At 51.6% G+C, this 19,668-nt stretch overlaps 1 protein-coding gene across 1 annotated transcript in view; it reads left to right on the top strand.

Moving 5' to 3' along the window:
* The window catches only part of MAP3K3 (mitogen-activated protein kinase kinase kinase 3), a 70,850-nt gene that overhangs the window by 48,894 nt on the left and 2,288 nt on the right, over positions 1–19,668 (top strand). Inside the window, exons 6-16 of the mRNA XM_075350339.1 lie at positions 1,364–1,481; positions 2,592–2,725; positions 2,828–2,901; positions 3,737–3,804; positions 3,897–3,989; positions 4,181–4,372; positions 4,461–4,609; positions 17,339–17,470; positions 18,535–18,664; positions 19,080–19,257; positions 19,598–19,668. The exon at positions 19,598–19,668 is cut by the window's right edge and continues 2,288 nt beyond it. Coding sequence (XP_075206454.1) covers positions 1,364–1,481; positions 2,592–2,725; positions 2,828–2,901; positions 3,737–3,804; positions 3,897–3,989; positions 4,181–4,372; positions 4,461–4,609; positions 17,339–17,470; positions 18,535–18,664; positions 19,080–19,257; positions 19,598–19,668 — 1,339 coding nt within the window. The remainder of the gene's footprint in view (positions 1–1,363; positions 1,482–2,591; positions 2,726–2,827; positions 2,902–3,736; positions 3,805–3,896; positions 3,990–4,180; positions 4,373–4,460; positions 4,610–17,338; positions 17,471–18,534; positions 18,665–19,079; positions 19,258–19,597) is intronic.

The following is a 19,668-nucleotide window of genomic DNA, read 5'->3' as shown; positions in this document are numbered from 1 at the left end:
GGTATTTTTGAAGAAGTGTCAGGATTGCCTTCTAATTACTGACAGATTTCAGCTGGTCCATGACTTTCCATGGCTTTTTGCACCTCTTTCTTCGTATGTTCAATACTTTTTCCCAGTGTCATTTCTCATTACTGCACATGACTTACCGTATTTTTCGCTTTATAAGACGCACTTTTCCTCCCAAAAATTTGGCAGGAAAATGGGGGGTGCGTCTTATAAAGCGGTACCGGGGGGGGGGGTCCCCTGTCTGAGGCGATCGGGCGGCCGGGTGCCTGTGGCTGCATGCAAGCGGCCGGGTGCCTGTGCTTGCGTGCGGCGGCAGCCGGGTACCCGTGGCTGTGTGCGGGCGGCAGCGGGTGCTGTGTGGGGTCAGCAGCCGGGTACCTGTGCTTGCATGCGGTGGCAGCCGGGTACCCATGGCTGTGTGCGGGCGGCAGCCGGGTGCTGTGTGTGCTGAGTGCCACCGCACGCAAGCACAGGTACCCGGCGGCCTGCTGGATGCCACTCTGTGCATGCGGGGCGGGCGGCTGTGCAGCATGTTACCAGTTGTCCGCGGTTCCACTTTCAAATGATGGCGCCGGGGGAGCTCTTGGATGAGAGCTCCATCTGCGCGTGCGTCACTCCGGGCGCCACCACTGAACATGGACCGCGGACACACTCCACCACTGAGCAGTCCCTGCCGCTCCCACCACTGAGCAGTCGCCGCCACTCCCACCACTGAGCCGTCACCGCCGCCGCCACCACTGAACCGAGACCGCGGACACTCACTGCACCGGCCTGCTGCACAGCTCACCCGCCACGGCTGCTTCCGCCACCACGGACCCCACGGCTCCTGCCACCGCGGACGCCACTGCGCCTGCAACCACGGACGCCACGGCACCTGCAACCACGGACCCCGCTGCCACTGACCTGCCGCGCCTGCCAGCACAACCTGTGCCTCCTGTGACCCCGCTTCACCACCACTGCTGCCCCCCTCCGGTAAGAGAACACCGGAGTATAAGACGGACCCCATTTTTCTTTTTTTTACCTTTTTTTTATGTCTAAGTTTGGGGTGCGTCTTATATTCCGGTGCGTCTTATAAAGCGAAAAATACGGTAATTTATGGACATCTATGGGTTGATTTCTTTGTCTGTGTGTATTAGATGGACTGCTACCGACATCTGGTGAAAAATTCATGTTAATAGCACCTTTTAGAAATATATTTACTTAGAAAACTGGTGATGCGTTCAATACTTATTTCACCCAATGTGTGTTAGTCTATTGATATGTCCTAGTTACAGATCTACCACTAATAATGAATGTGTATATCCTGCTCAGAACTTCAAGGCCCAATCTTAATTTATTTTTTTTCCCCTTTTTATAGACGTCCTCACCTCACTCAGGGGTCCAGAAACAAGTGCGGATTAAGGCCTCCCAGTCTTTGGGTGATGTTACTACCACATACCATACTGCTGAGACCCGGAGCCGACATCTGTCAGTCAGTGAGTAATGGCCTGAGGTCTATCTGATCACATCTGCCCTTCCAGCACATTCCTTCATTAAAGTGATTTCCTGGTACTATGATAATGGTGACTTCTCCTGAGACTAAGTCGGGCTTTGCACGTTGCGACATCGCAAGCCGATGCTGCAATGTCGCACGCGATAGTCCCCGCCCCCGTCGCAGGTACGACATCGTGATAGCTGGCGTAGCGAAAATTATCGCTACGCCAGCTTCACATGCACTCACCTGCCGTGCGACCGTCGCTCTGGCCGGCGACCCGCCTCCTTCCTAAGGGGGCGGGTCGTGCATCGTCATAGCGACGTCACACGGCAGCCGGCCAATAGCGGCGGAGGGGCGGAGATAAGCAGGATGTAAACATCCCACCCACCTCCTTCCTTCCGCATTGTGGCCGGCGGCAGGTAAGGAGATGTTCCTCGCTCCTGCAGCTTCACACACAGCGATGTGTGCTGCCGCAGGAGCTATGAACAACATCGTACCTGTCGTGGCACCGGCATTATGGAAATGTCGGAGGCTGCAACGATGATACGATAACGACGCTTTTGCGCTCGTTCATCGTATCATCTAGGATTTACACACTACGATGTCGCAAGTGACGCCGGATGTGCGTCACTTTCAATTTGACCCCACCGACATCGCACCTGCGATGTCGTAGTGTGCAAAGCCGCCCTAAGTCATCAATTTAAGATCAGTCGGGATCCGACATGTAGCACCCCCAAAAATCAGCTGCTGTCCCATCCGGCAGTGACTGGGTGTAAAGCATGTACAAAGTGGAATCACACTGTCTATTGGCAGCAGATCGGACGTTTTCTTGAATAGGAGCTGAAATACAGTGACTGGCCGCAGCCATAAGGAAGTCTATGAATTGGCGCTGTCTTGCAGTGATGAAATCTTTTTGTGGGAGTCCCGGCTGTCAGACCCCACCAATCTTATGTTAATGAACTACACTTGGGATAGGTCATGAATGTAAGAGTAGTAGAAGAACCCTTCACAGCAAATCAACAGAAATGCATCCATTTTTGTTATAAAACGTCATACCAAGTCATACTCTGATACAGTTCTACAAAAGACAATGTACATCATCTGCCCACAGGTTCACAAAACGCTGGCCGCAGCTCCCCACCTCCTGGCTACGTTCCCGAGAGGCAGCAGAGGATAGCCCGACAGGGGTCGTATACCAGCATCAACAGCGAGGGCGAATTCATCCCCGAGACCAGTGATCAGTGTGTAAGTGTCAGCCTACACATGGCCAGCTTTATTCCATCGTACAGATCATATAAGGGATTATGGGAATTTTCCAAAGCCCATAACGTAATTTTCCTGATCTAGATGTTGGACCCGCTGAGCAGTACAGAGAACTCCATATCTGGAAGCTGCCAGTCTCTGGACCAGTCGGAGGGCAGGTATATATTCTATAATGATGTACAGGACAATGTATATATTCAGGGATGTGCAGCTGTTTAGAAAAGGGGATCAAGTATAACTGAAGACTAGAGATGACAATGCTGGTTAGGTTTACGTTTCACCACCTGGAAGAAGGCGCTACTAAAATGGTTTCATAGGTTTGAGACTCTGCTTTCGCTAATTTAGAGACTGCCTTTGCAATATCCTCTGGCAGGTCACAGATATGTCATCAGTGGGGCTGCCCTGACAACTGTTAAATTAAGGGGCTTCTGCCATCCACTTCAGTGAAGGTGGGCTTACATTACAGACACAGTGCAGGGACTGAGATATCCTACTGACAGACATGGAGGAGCGTTGTCAGTGGTCTGCATAGAACGTCTGTCATATATCAGGTATCAGGGCCATGTGTTCAGACTTTTACAGCTGACATGTCCCTTTTAAGAGACTCAATTCTTCCCTTGCATTCTATTTGCTGGGGATACAAGATATATCCCAATGGCAACTTCCCTCAGTGACCTGTATAAGGGGGGCCTGCAGACCCTTGGGTGAGGGTGGGATCGGTGGTAATAAGATATAGCCTCGGGTTGCATTTTTATCTTCTTTTCTCTATGCACCGCATATATTCAATGAAAGAATGTTCGACATCTCCTGCCCTTCCGCCTTGCTCTATGCAAATAAAGTTAATTTGGGGGGTAGCTGTCAGCCGTTTGATCTCCTGATGGCCATGATTTGGGGTAATATAAGTTATAGAGTATTCTGCAGAAGTTTGAGATGATCATTGATATCTGGCAGTGCCTCTGCTGCTTTTGAGCGCCCTCTTGTGTCTCTTTCCAGTCCTTCGTTCAGGAAGTCTCGAATGTCAAGAGCTCAGAGTAATCCAGACAACAGGCAGGATTTCTCAGGTACGGAGATAAATCAGAAATAATATACATATTCACCTCACCTGTCTCCTGTTGGAGAAATCTAAGGTTTCCTCTACTTCTCTCCATTGCAGATCGGGAGAATCAATTCTATGATAAAGCGGGGAAGGGTGGGACGTATCCCCGAAGGTATCACGTATCCATTCACCATAAAGACTATACTGATGGTGAGTCCTTGTGACGTGAAAGGCCCTGCAGTTGGCCTCTAATGTAAATGTAAACTTTGCTATTCAGGTGTCTGGGAAAGCTTTGGTAATTGTAATGCCAGTCATGTTGCTTGCCACCAGCTTTCCAATATCGCATATATAAAAGGAACTGCTTGTCTGTAAATTGTACGCAATGTCTTCTCTTGTCCTAGGACGAAGAACCTTTCCACGGATCAGGCGCCCTCAGGGCAATCTCTTCACCCTTGTGCCATCTAGTCGTTCTTTAAGCACCAATGGGGAAAACCTGGGCCTGTCTGTACAATACTTGGAAGCTCGCAACCGTCTGCGCAGTGCAGATAGCGAGAACACGCTGGGTGTGCCAGAGAGGAATGTGCCCACCAAATGTAAGATATACACCCTAAGTCTTAGTCCTGGTTAGTGTCCTGTGCACTTTTTGTATATGCATTTGTATTGTTGCATCTTCTTTTTCAGCACCCAGTGCTCCAATAAATTGGCGCAGGGGAAAGCTCCTGGGACAGGGCGCCTTCGGTCGGGTCTATCTGTGTTATGATGTGGACATAGGACGGGAGCTGGCAGCTAAGCAGGTTCAGTTTGATCCGGACAGTCCAGAAACAAGCAAGGTCATTATAACCCTCTTACCCATTTCGGGCAGACAGACTACTGTGTTTTTGTTTTTTTTTTTTTGTTTTTTTTTTTATTTTGCCTCAGATTTGTGGCACATCCGCACCAAAATCGGCATCTGTGCTACATTCAGCTTTTGTACACAGTTTGATGCAGATTTGTAACAGATTTCACACTAAGCGTTGTGAAAGGGGGCAGAATAATTAACTGTTTGTCGAATTGCACCTTTACTGAAATATTCTACTTTACGGATGAAAAATCTACAGTGTATCTACCTTTAAAGGGAATTTCTTTGTCGCTCCATTGGGAGACCCAGACAATTGGGTGTATAGCTTCTGCCTCCGGAGGCCACACAAAGTATTACACTTTTAAAAAAGTGTAACCCCCTCCCCTCTGCCTATACACCCTCCCGTGGATCACGGGCTCCTCAGTTTTTATGCTTTGTGTGGAAGGAGGCACACATCCACTCAGAAAAAAAAAAAAAAAAGATTTCTCATACATAGTATGACAGATGGAAGAAAAGAGGTCCCCTATGGGGTCCCCGGCATGCTCCCTTCTCACCCCACTATGTCGGCGGTGTTGTTGAGGTACCCATTGCGGGTACAAAGGCTGGAGCCACATGCCGTCTCCTTCACCATCCCTTATGCGGCTCTGGGAGAAGTGGGAGCCTCACCGGTCATTCACCTGCTGAGACCGTGCTCCATCCGCAGCCCCTGGTGGAACCTGCTGGACCGGAGCGTTTTCATCCCCAGGGACCGGGCCCTGCACCTTCAAGGTACTCTGTGTCCCCATGGGGGGACGGTACGGGGAGAGAGGTCGCCTTTCTCCCCAGTAGCGCCGTCCGTTGTTTTTTCATCGGACTTCCGCGCCGGCCGTGCCTGCTTGTCGGGCACGGCCTTAAATTTAGTCCCCGACTTCATCGCGGCCTAGTCGCGAAAAATCCCGCCCCCGGGCCTACTTGTCAGGGGTAAGGGCGGGATTACCAACAGAGGGCTGGAGCATCTTTGCATGTCTCCCCTCCCCTCTCATTGACCACTATGGGGCCTCCAGATTCCCGCCTTTTGCCGGCGCCGCCCATGGCTCCACTCCCCCCTTGAGAGCTCCGGTGGCCATGTTTGGCATTCTGCCGGTGTATGCTGCAGCTGCACAGCGCTACAGCTCCGGGAGACCCACGACAGGGAATCTGGAGGACACCAGCGGTTGGTAAGCCACACCGGTCACCCGGTGCTGGTTCCCCTAGGGTGCCGTGATATAATATTATATATATATATATATATATATATATATATATAATATTATTATATTATATTATATTATATTATATTATATTCGGAACGGCTGTATAACCCTTTCCCATATACCCTCAGTGGTCGCTCTCCTAAGGGACACTTATTGCTTACAGCATGTCGTCCACAAGGAGCAAAGCCCCCTAAGGCACAGGTTTTTTTCGCAGTCTGTGGGGCTATGTTGCCTGCGGGATCCACCTACCCTCACTGTGAGCAATGCTCGACTCCTGCCACGCTTGCTCAGCCGGAGCCTAGGGCACTTGTGGGCCCCTCGGCTCATGTAGATCCCCCTGCTCCTCCTGAGTAGGCTGCAGGGACAGAGTCACCGTCGTTGGCCTCTTTCGCTGACAAACTCTCTGTCACTGTCTCAATCCATTGCACAGTCTATGGACAAATGGTCATCTAAGCTCCTTGAGGCATTGCAGTCCAGACCGGGCTCTTCACAGGCCCCGGCCCCTGTTAGTTTGTCTCCTCCAGGGCCTTCTCGGTCCGCGCCGCAGCGCGCTCCCAGGATAGCCCCTAGGTCCCAGGCGGAGGACTCCTGCCCGGATCGCAGTCCCAGACCGGCTAAGCGGCCTCGCTGGGACTCTTCCCCGGCCTCCTCACGCTGCTCTGGATCTCAGCTTGAGGACTCTCAGGATGACGAGGCGGACGTGGGAGCTCAGGGCTCTGACCCTGACTTCGCCCTCAACCATGATACCCCTGAGGGGGACGCCTTAGTAAATGATCTTATTTCGTCCATCAACCAGGTGTTGGATCTCTCTCCCCCGCCTCCACCTGTAGAGGAGTCGGCTTCTCAGCAGGAGAAACACCAATTTCGATTCCCCAAACGTACGCGCAATACGTTCTTTGATCACTCTAACTTCAGGGACGCTGTCCAGAAGCCCAGAGCGGTCCCGGACAAGCGTTTTGCTAAAAGGCACTCTGACACGCGTTATTCCTTTCCATCTGAAGTCGTTAAGGGCTGGGCACACTCACCCAAGGTGGATCCGCCAGTCTCTAGATTGGCTGCTAGGTCCGTTGTGTCTGTTGCCGATGCCTCATCCCTGAAGGATGCCACTGACAGACAGAGCTCTTGGTGAAGTCTATTTATGAGGCCACGGGCGCGTCTTTTGCCCCGGCCTTTGCGGCTGTGTGGGCTCTCCAAGCAATCTCGGCATGTCTTACTGAGATTAATGCTGTCACGCGGAATTCTGCTCCGCATGTGTCTTCCTTGACCTCTCAGGCATCAGCATTTTCATCCTACGCCATGAACGCCGTCCTGGACTCTGCTAGCCGTACGGCTGTGGCATCCGCTAACTCCGTGGCAGTCCGCAGGGCCATGTGGCTGCGCGAATGGAAAGCAGACTCTGCTTCCAAAAGGTTCTTAACTGGTTTGCCTTTTTCTGGCGAACGTTTGTTTGGCGAACGGTTGGATGAGATTATTAAGGAATCCTCGGGAAAGAACTCCTCCTTACCCCAGTCCAAACCTAAGAGACCTCAGCAGAGAAAAATCCAATCGAGGTTTCGGTCCTTTCGTCCCTCCGCCAAGCCCCAATCCTCTTCGTCCAACCGCCGGAGAAAGGCCAGAGGAACTCTTATGCGTGGCGGTCCAAGTCACGCCCCCAAAAGGCCACAGGAGGCACTGCCTCCAAGACGGCTTCCTCATGACTTTCGGCCTCATCTAGCCACATCCTCGGTCGGTGGCAGGCTCTCCCGCTTTGGCGACGCCTGGTGGCCACATGTTCAAGACCGATGGATGAGAGACATTCTGTCTCATGGTTACAGGATAGAATTCAGCTCTCGACCTACGGCTCATTTTTTCAGAACCTCCCCACCCCCCGCACAGGCCGACGCACTTTTTCAGGCGGTGGACGCTCTAAAGATGGAAGGAGTTGTGATTCCCGTTCCCCTTCAGGAACGTGGTCGCGGATTTTACTCCAACTTGTTCATGGTGCCAAAAAAGGACGGGTCTTTCCGTCCCGTTCTGGACCTCAAGCTGCTCAACAGACGGTGTGAGAACCAGACGGTTTCGGATGGAATCTCTCCGCTCGGTCATCGCCTCGATGTCACAAGGAGACTTCCTAGCATCGATCGACATCAAGGATGCTTATCTCCATGTGCCGATCGCACCCGAACATCAACGTTTCCTGCGTTTCGCCATCGGGGACGAACACCTCCAGTTCGTGGCATTGCCCTTCGGCCTGGCGACAGCCCCACGGGTCTTCACCAAAGTCATGGCATCCGTCGTGGTGGTCCTGCACTCTCAGGGCCACTCGGTAATCCCATACTTAGACGATCTCCTAGTCAGGGCCCCTTCTCGGGTGGCGTGTCAACGAAGTCTTACCGTCACTCTGGCGACTCTCCAGCAGTTCGGGTGGATCATCAATTTCCCGAAATCCAAGTTGACGCCGACCCAATCACTGACTTACCTCGGGATGGAGTTTCATACCCTTCCAGCCTTAGTCAAGGCTTTCTCTGCAGGCGGGGGTGCAGTCACTTCTTCGGAGTCAGTCACACCCCTTAAGGCGCCTCATGCACTTCCTGGGGAAGATGGTTGCAGCTATGGAGGCAATTCCATCTACGGCCACTCCAATGGGACATTGTTCGCAAATGGGACAAGAGTTCGGCTTCCCTCGACAAGAACATCTCTCTTTCACTTGCAACCAAAACATCACTTCAGTGGTGGCTCCTACCCACATCTCTGTCTCGGGGAAAATCCTTCCTCCCTCCAACCTGGGCCGTGGTCACCACGGACGCGAGCCTGTCAGGTTGGGGAGCGGTTTTTCTCCACCAAAGGGGTCAAGGAACCTGGACTCCAATAGAGTCGTCCCTTCAGATCAATATTCTGGAGATAAGGGCAGTATATCTAGCCCTATTGGCTTTCCATCGGTGGCTGGAGGGCAGGCAGATCCGAATCCAGTCGGACAACGCCACTGCCGTCGCCTACATCAACCACCAAGGCGGCACTCGCAGTCGTCAAGCCTTCCAGGATGTCGGGCGGATTCTGCAGTGGGTGGAAGTCACAGGCTCCACCATCTCCGCAGTTCACATCCCGGGCGTGGAAAACTGGGAAGCAGATTTTCTCAGTCGTCAGGGCATGGACGCGGGGGAATGGTCTCTTCACCCAGACGTGTTTCGAGAGATCTGTCGCCGCTGGGGAACGCCGGACGTCGATCTCATGGCGTCACGACACAACAACAAGGTCCCGGCCTTAATGGCACGGTCTCAGGATCACAGAGCTCTGGCAGCGGACGCTCTGGTCCAGGATTGGTCGCAGTTTCGACTGCCATATGTGTTTCCCCCTCTGGCGATGCTGCCCAGAGTAATACGCAAGATCCGGTCCGACTGCCGTCGCGCCATTCTCGTCGCTCCAGACTGGCCGAGGCGATCGTGGTATCCGGATCTGTGGCATCTCACGGTGGGTCAACCGGGGGCGCTTCCAGACCGCCCAGACTTGCTGTCACAAGGGCCGTTTTTCCATCTGAATTCTGTGGCCCTCAACCTGACTGTGTGGCCATTGAGTCCTGGCTCCTAGCGTCTTCAGGGTTATCTCAGGATGTCATTGCCACCATGAGACAAGCCAGGAAGCCTACGTCCGCCAAAATCTATTACAGGTCTTGGCAAATCTTCTTATCCTGGTGCTCTGATAACGGTTTTCCTCCATGGCCGTTTGCTTTACCCACATTTCTTTCATTCCTACAATCTGGAATGGACAAGGGTTTGTCCCTCGGCTCTCTCAAGGGCCAAGTGTCGGCGCTCTCCGTGTTTTTTCAAAAGCGTCTATCCAGGCTTCCGCAGGTCCGCACGTTCCTGCAGGGGGTTTGCCACATGGTCCCACCTTACAAACGTCCGTTGGAACCTTGGGATCTTAACAGGGTTCTGACGGCTCTTCAAAAGCCGCCTTTTGAGCCGCTGCGGGATGTCTCTCTCTCCCGTCTTTCTCAGAAGGTGGCCTTCCTGGTGGCAGTCACATCACTTCGGAGAGTGTCTGAGCTTGCAGCACTGTCATGCAAAGCCCCCTTCCTGGTTTTTCACCAGGATAAGGTGGTTCTGCGTCCTGTCCCGGAATTTCTCCCTAAGGTGGTATCCCCTTTTCATCTAAATCAGGATATCTCCTTGCCTTCCTTTTGCCCTAATCCAATTCACCAGTGTGAAAAGGATTTGCACTATTTGGATCTAGTGAGAGCTTTCCGGTTCTACGTGTCTCGCACGGCGCCCCTGCGCCGTTCAGACGCGCTCTTTGTCCTTGTCGCTGGCCAGCGTAAGGGCTCTCAGGCCTCCAAGTCAACCTTGGCTCGGTGGATCAAGGAACCGATTCTCGAGGCCTACCATTCTTCTGGGCTTCCACTTCCTTCAGGGTTGAAAGCCCATTCTACCAGAGCCGTAGGTGCGTCCTGGGCTTTGCGGCACCTGGCGACGGCTCAGCAGGTGTGTCAGGCAGCTACGTGGTCTAGTCTGCACACTTTCACGAAACACTATCAAGTGCATGCCTATGCTTCGGCAGACGCCAGTCTAGGTAGGCGAGTCCTCCAGGCGGCGGTTGCCCACCTGTAAGAGGGGGCCGTTTTCGGCTCCTTTTATTGAGGTATTCTTTTACCCACCCAGGGACTGCTCTTGGACGTCCCAATTGTCTGGGTCTCCCAATGGAGCGACAAAGAAAAAGGGAATTTTGTTTACTTACCGTAAATTCCTTTTCTTCTAGCTCCTATTGGGAGACCCAGCACCCACCCCTGTGCCCTTCGGGCTGGTTGTTCTTTTGTGTACACATGTTGTTGATGTTGATTTGTTCTTTTGGTTCATGGTCTTCAGTTCTCCGAACATCCTTCGGATTGAATTTACCCTAGACCAATTTATAAGTTTCTTCATCGTTCCTTATGGGAGACCCAGACCATGGGTGTATAGCTTCTGCCTCCGGAGGACACACAAAGTACTACACTAAAAGTGTAGCTCCTCCCTCCGAGCATATACATTCCCTGGATGACAAATCTAACCAGTTCAATGCTTTGTGTTCAGGAGGTCACACACACGCATGCATCTCATCCGATTTTTGATTTTTAATTTCAAAGATTTGGAAGAAAAGCGGGTCCAGTCTGGACTCCCGGCATGTCCCTTCTCACCCCACTGTGTCGGCGGTACTGTTAAGGTTGATTTTACAAGGCTGGAGCCTTCACATACCGCGCTCCTTCACCATCCCCTGAGGCTCTGGCTTGAAGTGGGAGCCATCACGGTTCTCTCTGCTTTGCAGGAGACCGGTCTCCATCCGCAGCCCTGTCAGGATCCTGCCGGACGGAGCGTTTACCCCCCCCCAGGGACCTGGCCCTGCGTCTCATAAGCTAAGTATTGAGACGTTATTCAGGGGTCCCGGGTATATTTATTGTGGGGAGAGTGTGTTTTGTCACTTTGCTGTCATTTCCGGCCGGTTCTCTGGTTTTTTCCTGAGAACCGCGCCGAGGGTGCCTGCTCGTCGGCCGCATGGAAAAATCTAGGCCCCGGCTTCAGATGCGGCCTAGTTTCGATTTCACTGCCCCTGCATGTCAGTCTTGCAGGGGAACAGTGCGGCGCCGCCCACCGGCCGTTCAGCAGAGGGGAGGACACTCCTCTCTGAGGAGATGTTTCCCTCCCCTGTATCTCTCCTTGGCCCTCCGGTTCCCGCTCTTGGGCTAAACCTCCTCACTCCGGCGCCATTTTATCAGCGTTTACACACTGATCAGCGCTGGCTGCTGCAACTTCTGCATCTACTGGGGGTCCGAGCTGTGCAATCCGGAGGGCACACAAAAAGCGGTCTGGTAAGCCACAACCTCTGGTTGTGGGCTTTATTATACACTCTCAGGGGGTCATTCTATAGGAGTGTATTCTTTACTGCAGAGCCTCCACCTCAGCAGCATGTCTCTCACTAGGAGCAAGGCTGCAAGGCTTTACTCTATTTGCACTGCATGTCAGCTCATTCTGCCTGAACCGAGCACATATCCACATTGTGATGCCTGCTCTAACATGGTGGTGCCTCAGCCTGGAGCCTCCTCAGGGGTCCCTCCGGCTGCTCCGGCCCCGGTGGCTGAACCCCCGGCTTGGGTAGCATCGTTTTCTAAAGCTATCTCCCAGTCCTTTGCCGACTCCATGGGACAGCTGTCCCGGACTCTGCTGACCATGCATCAGCCCCCTTCTCAGGGCGCCTCTGCTGCTCTGACTTGCTCTGCAGAGCTCACAGAGCATGTTTTATCTGTTCCCGGACCCCGTCCTCCTAAACGGAGACGCAGGGACTCTTCTCCTTCCTCGTCCCACGGCTCTGATTCACGAGCCGAATTGCAGGGCGAGGATGATGCCTTTACTGTGGGCTCGGACGCCACATCTATGTACCCCATTGATTTATCTGAGGGTGATGCGGATGTTAGTGACTTGATTGCATCCATTAACTCCGTACTGAACCTCAATCCTCCAGTGTCAGAGGAACAAGCCTCTCTGGTAGAAAAACACCAGTTTACCTCACCTAAGAGAGCAAGGAGTATGTTTTTTAACCACTCCAGTTTTCAGGCCACTGTTACCAAGCCCAGGGCCTGTCTTGACAAACGCTTCCTAAAGCGTAGTTCTGATGACCGTTTTCCCTTTCCACCAGAAGTGGTCAAGGAGTGGGCTCACTCACCAAAGGTAGATCCTCCGGTGTCTAGACTCTCAGCCCGGACAGTCGTGTCTGTGGCCGATGGCACCTCTCTTAAGGATCCCACTGACCGCCAGGTTGACCTTCTGGCAAAATCTATATGAAGCGGCAGGGGCCTCATTCTCCCCGTCCTTTGCAGCAGTGTGGGCTCTTAAGGCAGTCTCTGCTTCTCTGGCGGAGATACATTCCCTCGCCAGGGACTCTATACCTGAAATGGTTGCTTTAACTTCCCAGGCTTCGGCTTTTTCATCCTACGCCATGTCTGCCATTCTGGAGGCTTCTCACCGCACGGCGGTGGCTTCCGCTAATTCCCTCGCGATCCGCAGGATCTTGTGGCTTCGAGAGTGGAAAGCAGACGCTTCTTCCAAGAAGTTCCTTGCTGGGCTCCCCTTTGCTGGGTCCCGGCTGTTCGGTGAACAACTGGATGAAATTATTAAGGAAGCTACTGGCGGGAAGAGTACTTCCTTGCCACAAACTAAAACCAGAAAACCTGTCCAGGGCAGGAACCAGTCGAGGTTTCGTTCCTTTCGTTCCTCCAACTGGTCATCCTCTAAGCCCTCAGCTTCGTCCACTAACTCAGCCAAGGATCGAAAACGCAGCTGGCGCGCGAAGCCGCGTCCTCAAAAGAGCGGAGGAGCCGCTTCCCCTAAGGCAGCCTCCTCTTGACTATCTGGCTGCGCCAGCAACGTCCTTGGTCGGTGGCAGCCTCTCCCACTTTGGCGACGTGTGGTTTCAATACGTCTCCGATCAGTGGGTGCGGGATATCATCTCCCACGGCTACAGGATAGAATTTTCTTCCAGCCCGCCAAACAGATTTTTTATGTCCACTCCCCCCTGCTCCAAGGCCGCCGCCTTCTCACAGGCCGTGGCATCCTTGCAGGCCAACGGAGTGATTGTTCCGGTTCCCACCCGGGAACGGTTCAGAGGTTTCTACTCAAACCTCTTCCTAGTCCCCAAAAAGGACGGTTCCTTCCGGCCCATCCTGGATCTCAAGCTTCTCAACAAGCATGTTCAGGTGCGGCACTTTCGCATGGAATCTCTGCGATCGGTCATTGCCTCAATGACCCAAGGAGATTTTCTAGCATCCATCGACATCAGAGATGCCTATCTGCATGTGCCAATTGCAGTTTCACACCAGCGTTTGCTACGTTTTGCAATCGGAGAGGAACATTTCCAATTCGTGGCTCTCCCCTTCGGGTTAGCCACGGCCCCTCGTGTATTCACCAAGGTCATGGCAGCAGTGGTTGCGGTTCTGCACCTCCAGGGGTTGGCAGTGATTCCTTACCTGGACGACCTTCTAGTCAAGGCTTCATCCAGTGCAGACTGTCAGCGGAGTGTCTCACTCACTCTCGCCACGCTTGTTCAATTCGGGTGGCTTTTCAATCTGCCCAAGTCCACTCTGTCCCCGACCCAGAAACTTACGTACCTGGGGATGCAGTTCGAGACTCTGCCGGCACTTGTGAAGCTGCCCGTAGTCAAACAGCAGTCCCTTCATCTGGCGGTGCGTTCTCTATTGAAGTCCCGCCGTCATTCCATCAGGCACCTCATGCAGGTGCTGGGTCAGATGGTGGCGTCAATGGAAGCGGTTCCCTTTGCCCAGTTCTATCTGTGTCCTCTGCAGCTGGACATTCTCCGCTTTTGGGACAAGCGGACCTCTTCCTTGCAGAGGCTAGTAGCTCTGTCGCCACAGACCAGGAGCTCTCTTCAGTGGTGGCTTCGGCCCCTCTCTCTGTCTCAGGGACGCTCCTTCCTGTCTCCGTCCTGGGTGATCCTCACCACGGATGCCAGTCTCTCCGGCTGGGGAGCAGTATTTCTCCACCACCGAGCACAGGGCACTTGGACTCCGTCCGAATCAGCCCTCTCGATCAATGTGCTGGAAATCAGAGCTGTGCTCCTAGCTCTCGTAGCCTTTCACCACCTGTTGGCGGGCAAGCACAACCGAGTCCGGTCAGACAACGCGACAGCAGTTGCCTACATCAATCACCAGGGCGGGACACGCAGCCGCCTGGCAATGTTGGAAGTCCAACGAATCCTTCAGTGGACGGAGGACTCCAAATCCACCATATCCGCAGTCCACATCCCAGGCGTAGAAAACTGGGAGGCAGATTATCTCAGCCGTCAAACCGTGGACAGCGGCGAGTGGGCCCTGCATCCGGCAGTGTTCCGGTCAATCTGCCGCAAGTGGGGCACTCCGGAAGTGGATCTAATGGCATCCCGGCACAACAACAAGGTTCTGGTTTACGTGGTTCGCTCCCACGATCCTCAGGCCTTGGCAGCGGACGCGCTGGTTCAGGATTGGTCCCAGTTCCGTCTGGCCTACGTGTTTCCCCCTCTAGCTCTCTTGCCCAGAGTCCTGCGCAAGATCAGAATGGAGGGCCGTCGGGTCATAATCATTGCTCCAGACTGGCCCAGGCGAGCTTGGTACCCAGACCTGCTCCGTCTGTCCGTAGAGGTGCCGTGGCATCTCCCGGACCGCCCAGACCTTCTCTCTCAATGTCCGTTTTTCCGCCAGAATTCTGCGGCTCTCAGATTGACGGCGTGGCTCTTGAGTCCTGGATCCTGACGGCTTCAGGCATTCCTTCCGAGGTCATCTCCACTATGACTCAGGCTCGGAAGTCTTCCTCGGCCAGGATTTACCACAGGACTTGGAGGATTTTCCTGTCCTGGTGTCGCTCTTCCGGCCATGCTCCTTGGCCGTTTTATTTGCCGACCATCCTGTCCTTTCTACAGTCTGGTCTGCAGCTAGGACTATCCCTCAATTCCCTCAAGGGACAGGTCTCGGCTCTGTCAGTGTTGTTCCAGCGGCGTATCGCCCGACTGGCCCAGGTGTGCACCTTCATGCAGGGCGCATCTCACATCATTCCTCCTTACCGGCGGCCTTTGGATCCCTGGGACCTTAATCTGGTCCTCACGGCCTTACAGAAACCCCCCTTTGAGCCTCTTAGGGAGGTTTCCTTGTTTCGACTTTCACAGAAAGTGGTCTTTCTGGTGGCCATAACTTCTCTCAGGAGAGTCTCTGATTTGGCTGCGCTCTCTTCGGAGTCACCCTTTTTGGTTTTTCACCAAGACAAGGTGGTTCTCCGTCCGACTCCGGACTTTCTGCCTAAGGTGGTGTCTCCTTTCCACCTTAACCAGGACATTTCATTGCCTTCCCTTTGTCCGGCCCCTGTGCATCGCTTTGAGAAAGCGTTGCATACTTTGGATTTGGTGCGGGCGCTCCGGATCTATGTGTCACGCACCGCCGCTCTTAGGCGGTGCACCTCTCTTTTTGTGCTAACCACGGGTCAGCGCAAGGGTCTCTCGGCTTCTAAACCGACCCTAGCTCGTTGGATTAGGTCGGCCATATCCGATGCCTACCAATGTTCTCAGGTGCCCCCTCCGCCAGGGATTAAGGCGCACTCGACCAGAGCTGTCGGTGCCTCCTGGGCTTTCAGGCACCAGACTTCGGCTCAGCAGGTTTGTCAGGCTGCCACTTGGTCTAGTCTGCACACCTTTTCGAAGCACTACCAAGTGCATGCTCATGCTTCGGCAGATGTGAGCTTGGGCAGACGCATCCTTCAGGCGGCTGTCGCCCATTTGTGAAGTTAGGTTTTGCCTACTTCTCAGTTTCTGTTTATTTCCCACCCATGGACTGCTTTGAGACGTCCCATGGTCTGGGTCTCCCATAAGGAACGATGAAGAAAAAGAGAATTTTGTTTACTTACCGTAAATTCTTTTTCTTATAGTTCCGACATGGGAGACCCAGCACCCTCCCTGTTGCCTGTTGGCAGTTCTTGTTCCGTGTGTTTTCACCGGCTGTTGTTGTAGACAGAGGTTCCGGTTATTCCGGGTTTTACTCTATCTCTACTTATGGGTGGATGTCCTCCTTCAGCTTTTGCACTAAACTGGTTAGATTTGTCATCCAGGGGGTGTATATGCTCGGAGGGAGGAGCTACACTTTTAGTGTAGTACTTTGTGTGTCCTCCGGAGGCAGAAGCTATACACCCATGGTCTGGGTCTCCCATGTCGGAACTATAAGAAAAAGAATTTACGGTAAGTAAACAAAATTCTCTTTTTTCTCCTTCCTGCTTTTGCACCAAAACTGAGGAGCCCGTGATCCACGGGAGGGTGTATAGGCAGAGGGGAGGGGTTACACTTTTTTAAAAGTGTAATACTTTGTGTGGCCTCCAGAGGCAGAAGCTATACACCCAATTGTCTGGGTCTCCCAATAGGAGCTAGAAGAAAAGGAATTTACGGTAAGTAAACAAAATTCCCTTTTTATCAGCAGGTTTTTGCTGCTTCATCTGAGAGCAGCATGATGTAGGCAAAGAGGTCCTGAATCCAATAATTTGTTACTTAGATTACTGAGTGTAGCCGTTCTGACACAATCAAAGATTTTAGCATGTAGCAGAGCTGATAGAGCTGTCCCTGCCCACCATTTGTATACAGAGAAGCTACTAATTGGAGTGGCAGAGTCGGACTTCAGCTCATGTGCTCCTAAGTCAGACTAATGATAAAGCTACTGCTGCTTAAACTAACATTCCAGGTAAACAAAACACACTTTGTAATAATAGACACATGGATGAAATATTGGTTAACCCTTACAGCATGCTGTCTTCAGATTACAAAGCAGAAACCTGCTTACAGATTCCCCATAAGTCTCTTCAGGATCCACTGCAGACTATAGCCACATTAAACTCTGACACAAACTGTGCTGTGTGACCATGGCCAAAAACCCCCAATGTCTGGCAGACATTCCCTCCTATACTACCGTGTACTAACAATCTTCATACTTCTGATATTGAATGTGTTTTCTTCTTGTTCTGCAGGAGGTCAGTGCACTGGAGTGTGAGATCCAGCTGCTGAAGAATCTGCATCATGAAAGGATAGTACAGTATTATGGGTGTTTACGGGACAAAGGCGAGAAGACGCTGACCATTTTCATGGAGTATATGCCCGGGGTGAGTGGAGCGTATTTTCAGACCTGCTTCTATACATTCTCGGTCTAGGTTGAGCTGTGGATTGGTACAAATGCATCTGAATAACCCAGATTAGTCCAGTCAGCCATCACTATTCCAGAATATAACTTGATGCTGTTTAGAAAACCAATGTGTAAACCTGTTCTGAACTAAATGGAAAGTCTACTGGTTTCATTGGGCACCGTGTAATGATGCGTATGGCGGTGATACAGAATTGAACACATACAGCTATTTCCTCACTTTAATATTTGGGAAACCCAATAGAGGAACACCATGTAATCATCTTCTCATTTAGGATCCACTCTAATAAAAGCTTGTGAAAAGTGAAAAACCCCTTTAAGGACCTAATACAATGAGCAGAATTTCATCCTATTGATATTAGTATCTATTTTTTACTTCTTACTCCCACCAATCAGACTTTTGGAAGAAAACCCTTCTTACACCATTGTGCCTCTACATCTCCGTGTAAAAGGAAGGAGTGTCATAACACATACATACATTTCTTTGGGTTGTCTCGACAATCACACAAAATGACAAGTTGTAGAGTCCATATTAAATGGGCTTTATGAAAATGGAAAAACATGGCTGCCATCTTCCAGAAATGGCGCCACTCTTGCGCTTAGGCTGAGTCTGGTATTGCAGTTCACACTTTTATTTGCTTGGGTGCAATCTCAGACAGAGTTACGTTTTTCCTGGAAGAAAGCAACAATGTTTTTGTTTTTTGGATTTGTTTTTTTTTTCTCTAATAATTGCAGGCTTTTACCTGAATAGTCTGATGAGGCCACTCCTTACAAAAGTGATTGCTAGGGTAATTTGCTAATTTTTGTCACCAAAATCCATACCCAGACAGGCAGTGTCCCGCAGCAGCCACTGCTGGTTTATGATGGTAATATATAATCTATATAACGTATAGACCACTCGAGTCCTTCAGAACTGGAGCCCCATGTAAAGAGTGGACTGTGGTTGTGTTAATGGGAAAATCCATTATTCTATTCTTGGGGTTACGCTATATGAAAATCTGACACAGCGTCTTTCATTTTCTCAAGGGATCAGTGAAGGATCAGCTAAAAGCTTATGGAGCACTTACGGAAAACGTCACTCGTAGATACACCCGGCAGATCCTGGAGGGAGTTTCTTACCTGCACAGCAACATGATTGTACATAGGGACATAAAGGGTAAGATCCTGGAGCCGCATTTACTCTTATAAATAATGGCCCCGATTCATCACGCCAGTCTTAAGGGCACGTTTTGTACTCCCTTCTGATCCATAGAAAAGCACATTCCTCTTAATGAATCTGGCGCATTTTAAAAGTGGCGTGCACCTCACTAAAGTGTATATTTGGTTTCTGGCGTAAGATAGCTTATCGTGTATTAAATGAGTAGTGTCACCCGGTCCCGCTCAACCTTCACCCATTCTGACATGGCTGTCCGAAACCAGCGTGAAAACGTTGCGACTTTTCAGTGTTTTCCTCCAGATTTTACACTGTGAAGAGCTTGCACGTCAAGACGTCGCCATACAGGACGCAGCCAACGATTCTTCCTCTCATCTGTCCTCTTTGCCTATATCTTTTTTTTTTTTTTTTCTGCCAGGGGCCAATATTCTCAGAGATTCCGCAGGAAATGTTAAGCTGGGAGATTTCGGGGCCAGTAAGCGGCTTCAGACGATCTGCATGTCAGGGACAGGTATCCGTTCTGTGACGGGAACGCCATATTGGATGAGCCCCGAGGTGATCAGCGGGGAGGGTTACGGGAGGAAAGCTGATGTCTGGTAAGTCAATCACACTCTTGGGTTCAGTATATTAGAGGTTAATGGGTGGCAGCACAAAGGAAGGAAACCACTCAAAACATGACAGCCAGATGTCGTTTCTGTTAAACCCTGTCTGTAAGGTATGTCATACAGATATGACAGTAGAAATCTGTCCATGTATTGTAGTCACATGTATATATGACAGCCCCTATACTGCCAGTTACTCCAGATAGCCTGACCAAGCTCCCCAAGAAAAAAAAAGATCCTGTATGTACTTAAAGGGACAGGACTTTATTCAATATGGTCTCTTTCTTTAATTTTCTACTTTTTTACCCTTTTTTCCCTTGTGTCCCTTATACAGGAGTCTGGGATGCACCGTGGTGGAAATGCTAACAGAGAAGCCTCCTTGGGCAGAGTATGAAGCCATGGCTG

This window comes from Anomaloglossus baeobatrachus, chromosome 5 (assembly GCF_048569485.1).
Source record: "Anomaloglossus baeobatrachus isolate aAnoBae1 chromosome 5, aAnoBae1.hap1, whole genome shotgun sequence".
NCBI classification, from domain to species: Eukaryota; Metazoa; Chordata; class Amphibia; order Anura; family Aromobatidae; genus Anomaloglossus; species Anomaloglossus baeobatrachus.
The sequence above is the reverse complement of the archived record's forward strand: the minus strand, read 5'-3'. Positions and strand labels throughout refer to the sequence as shown.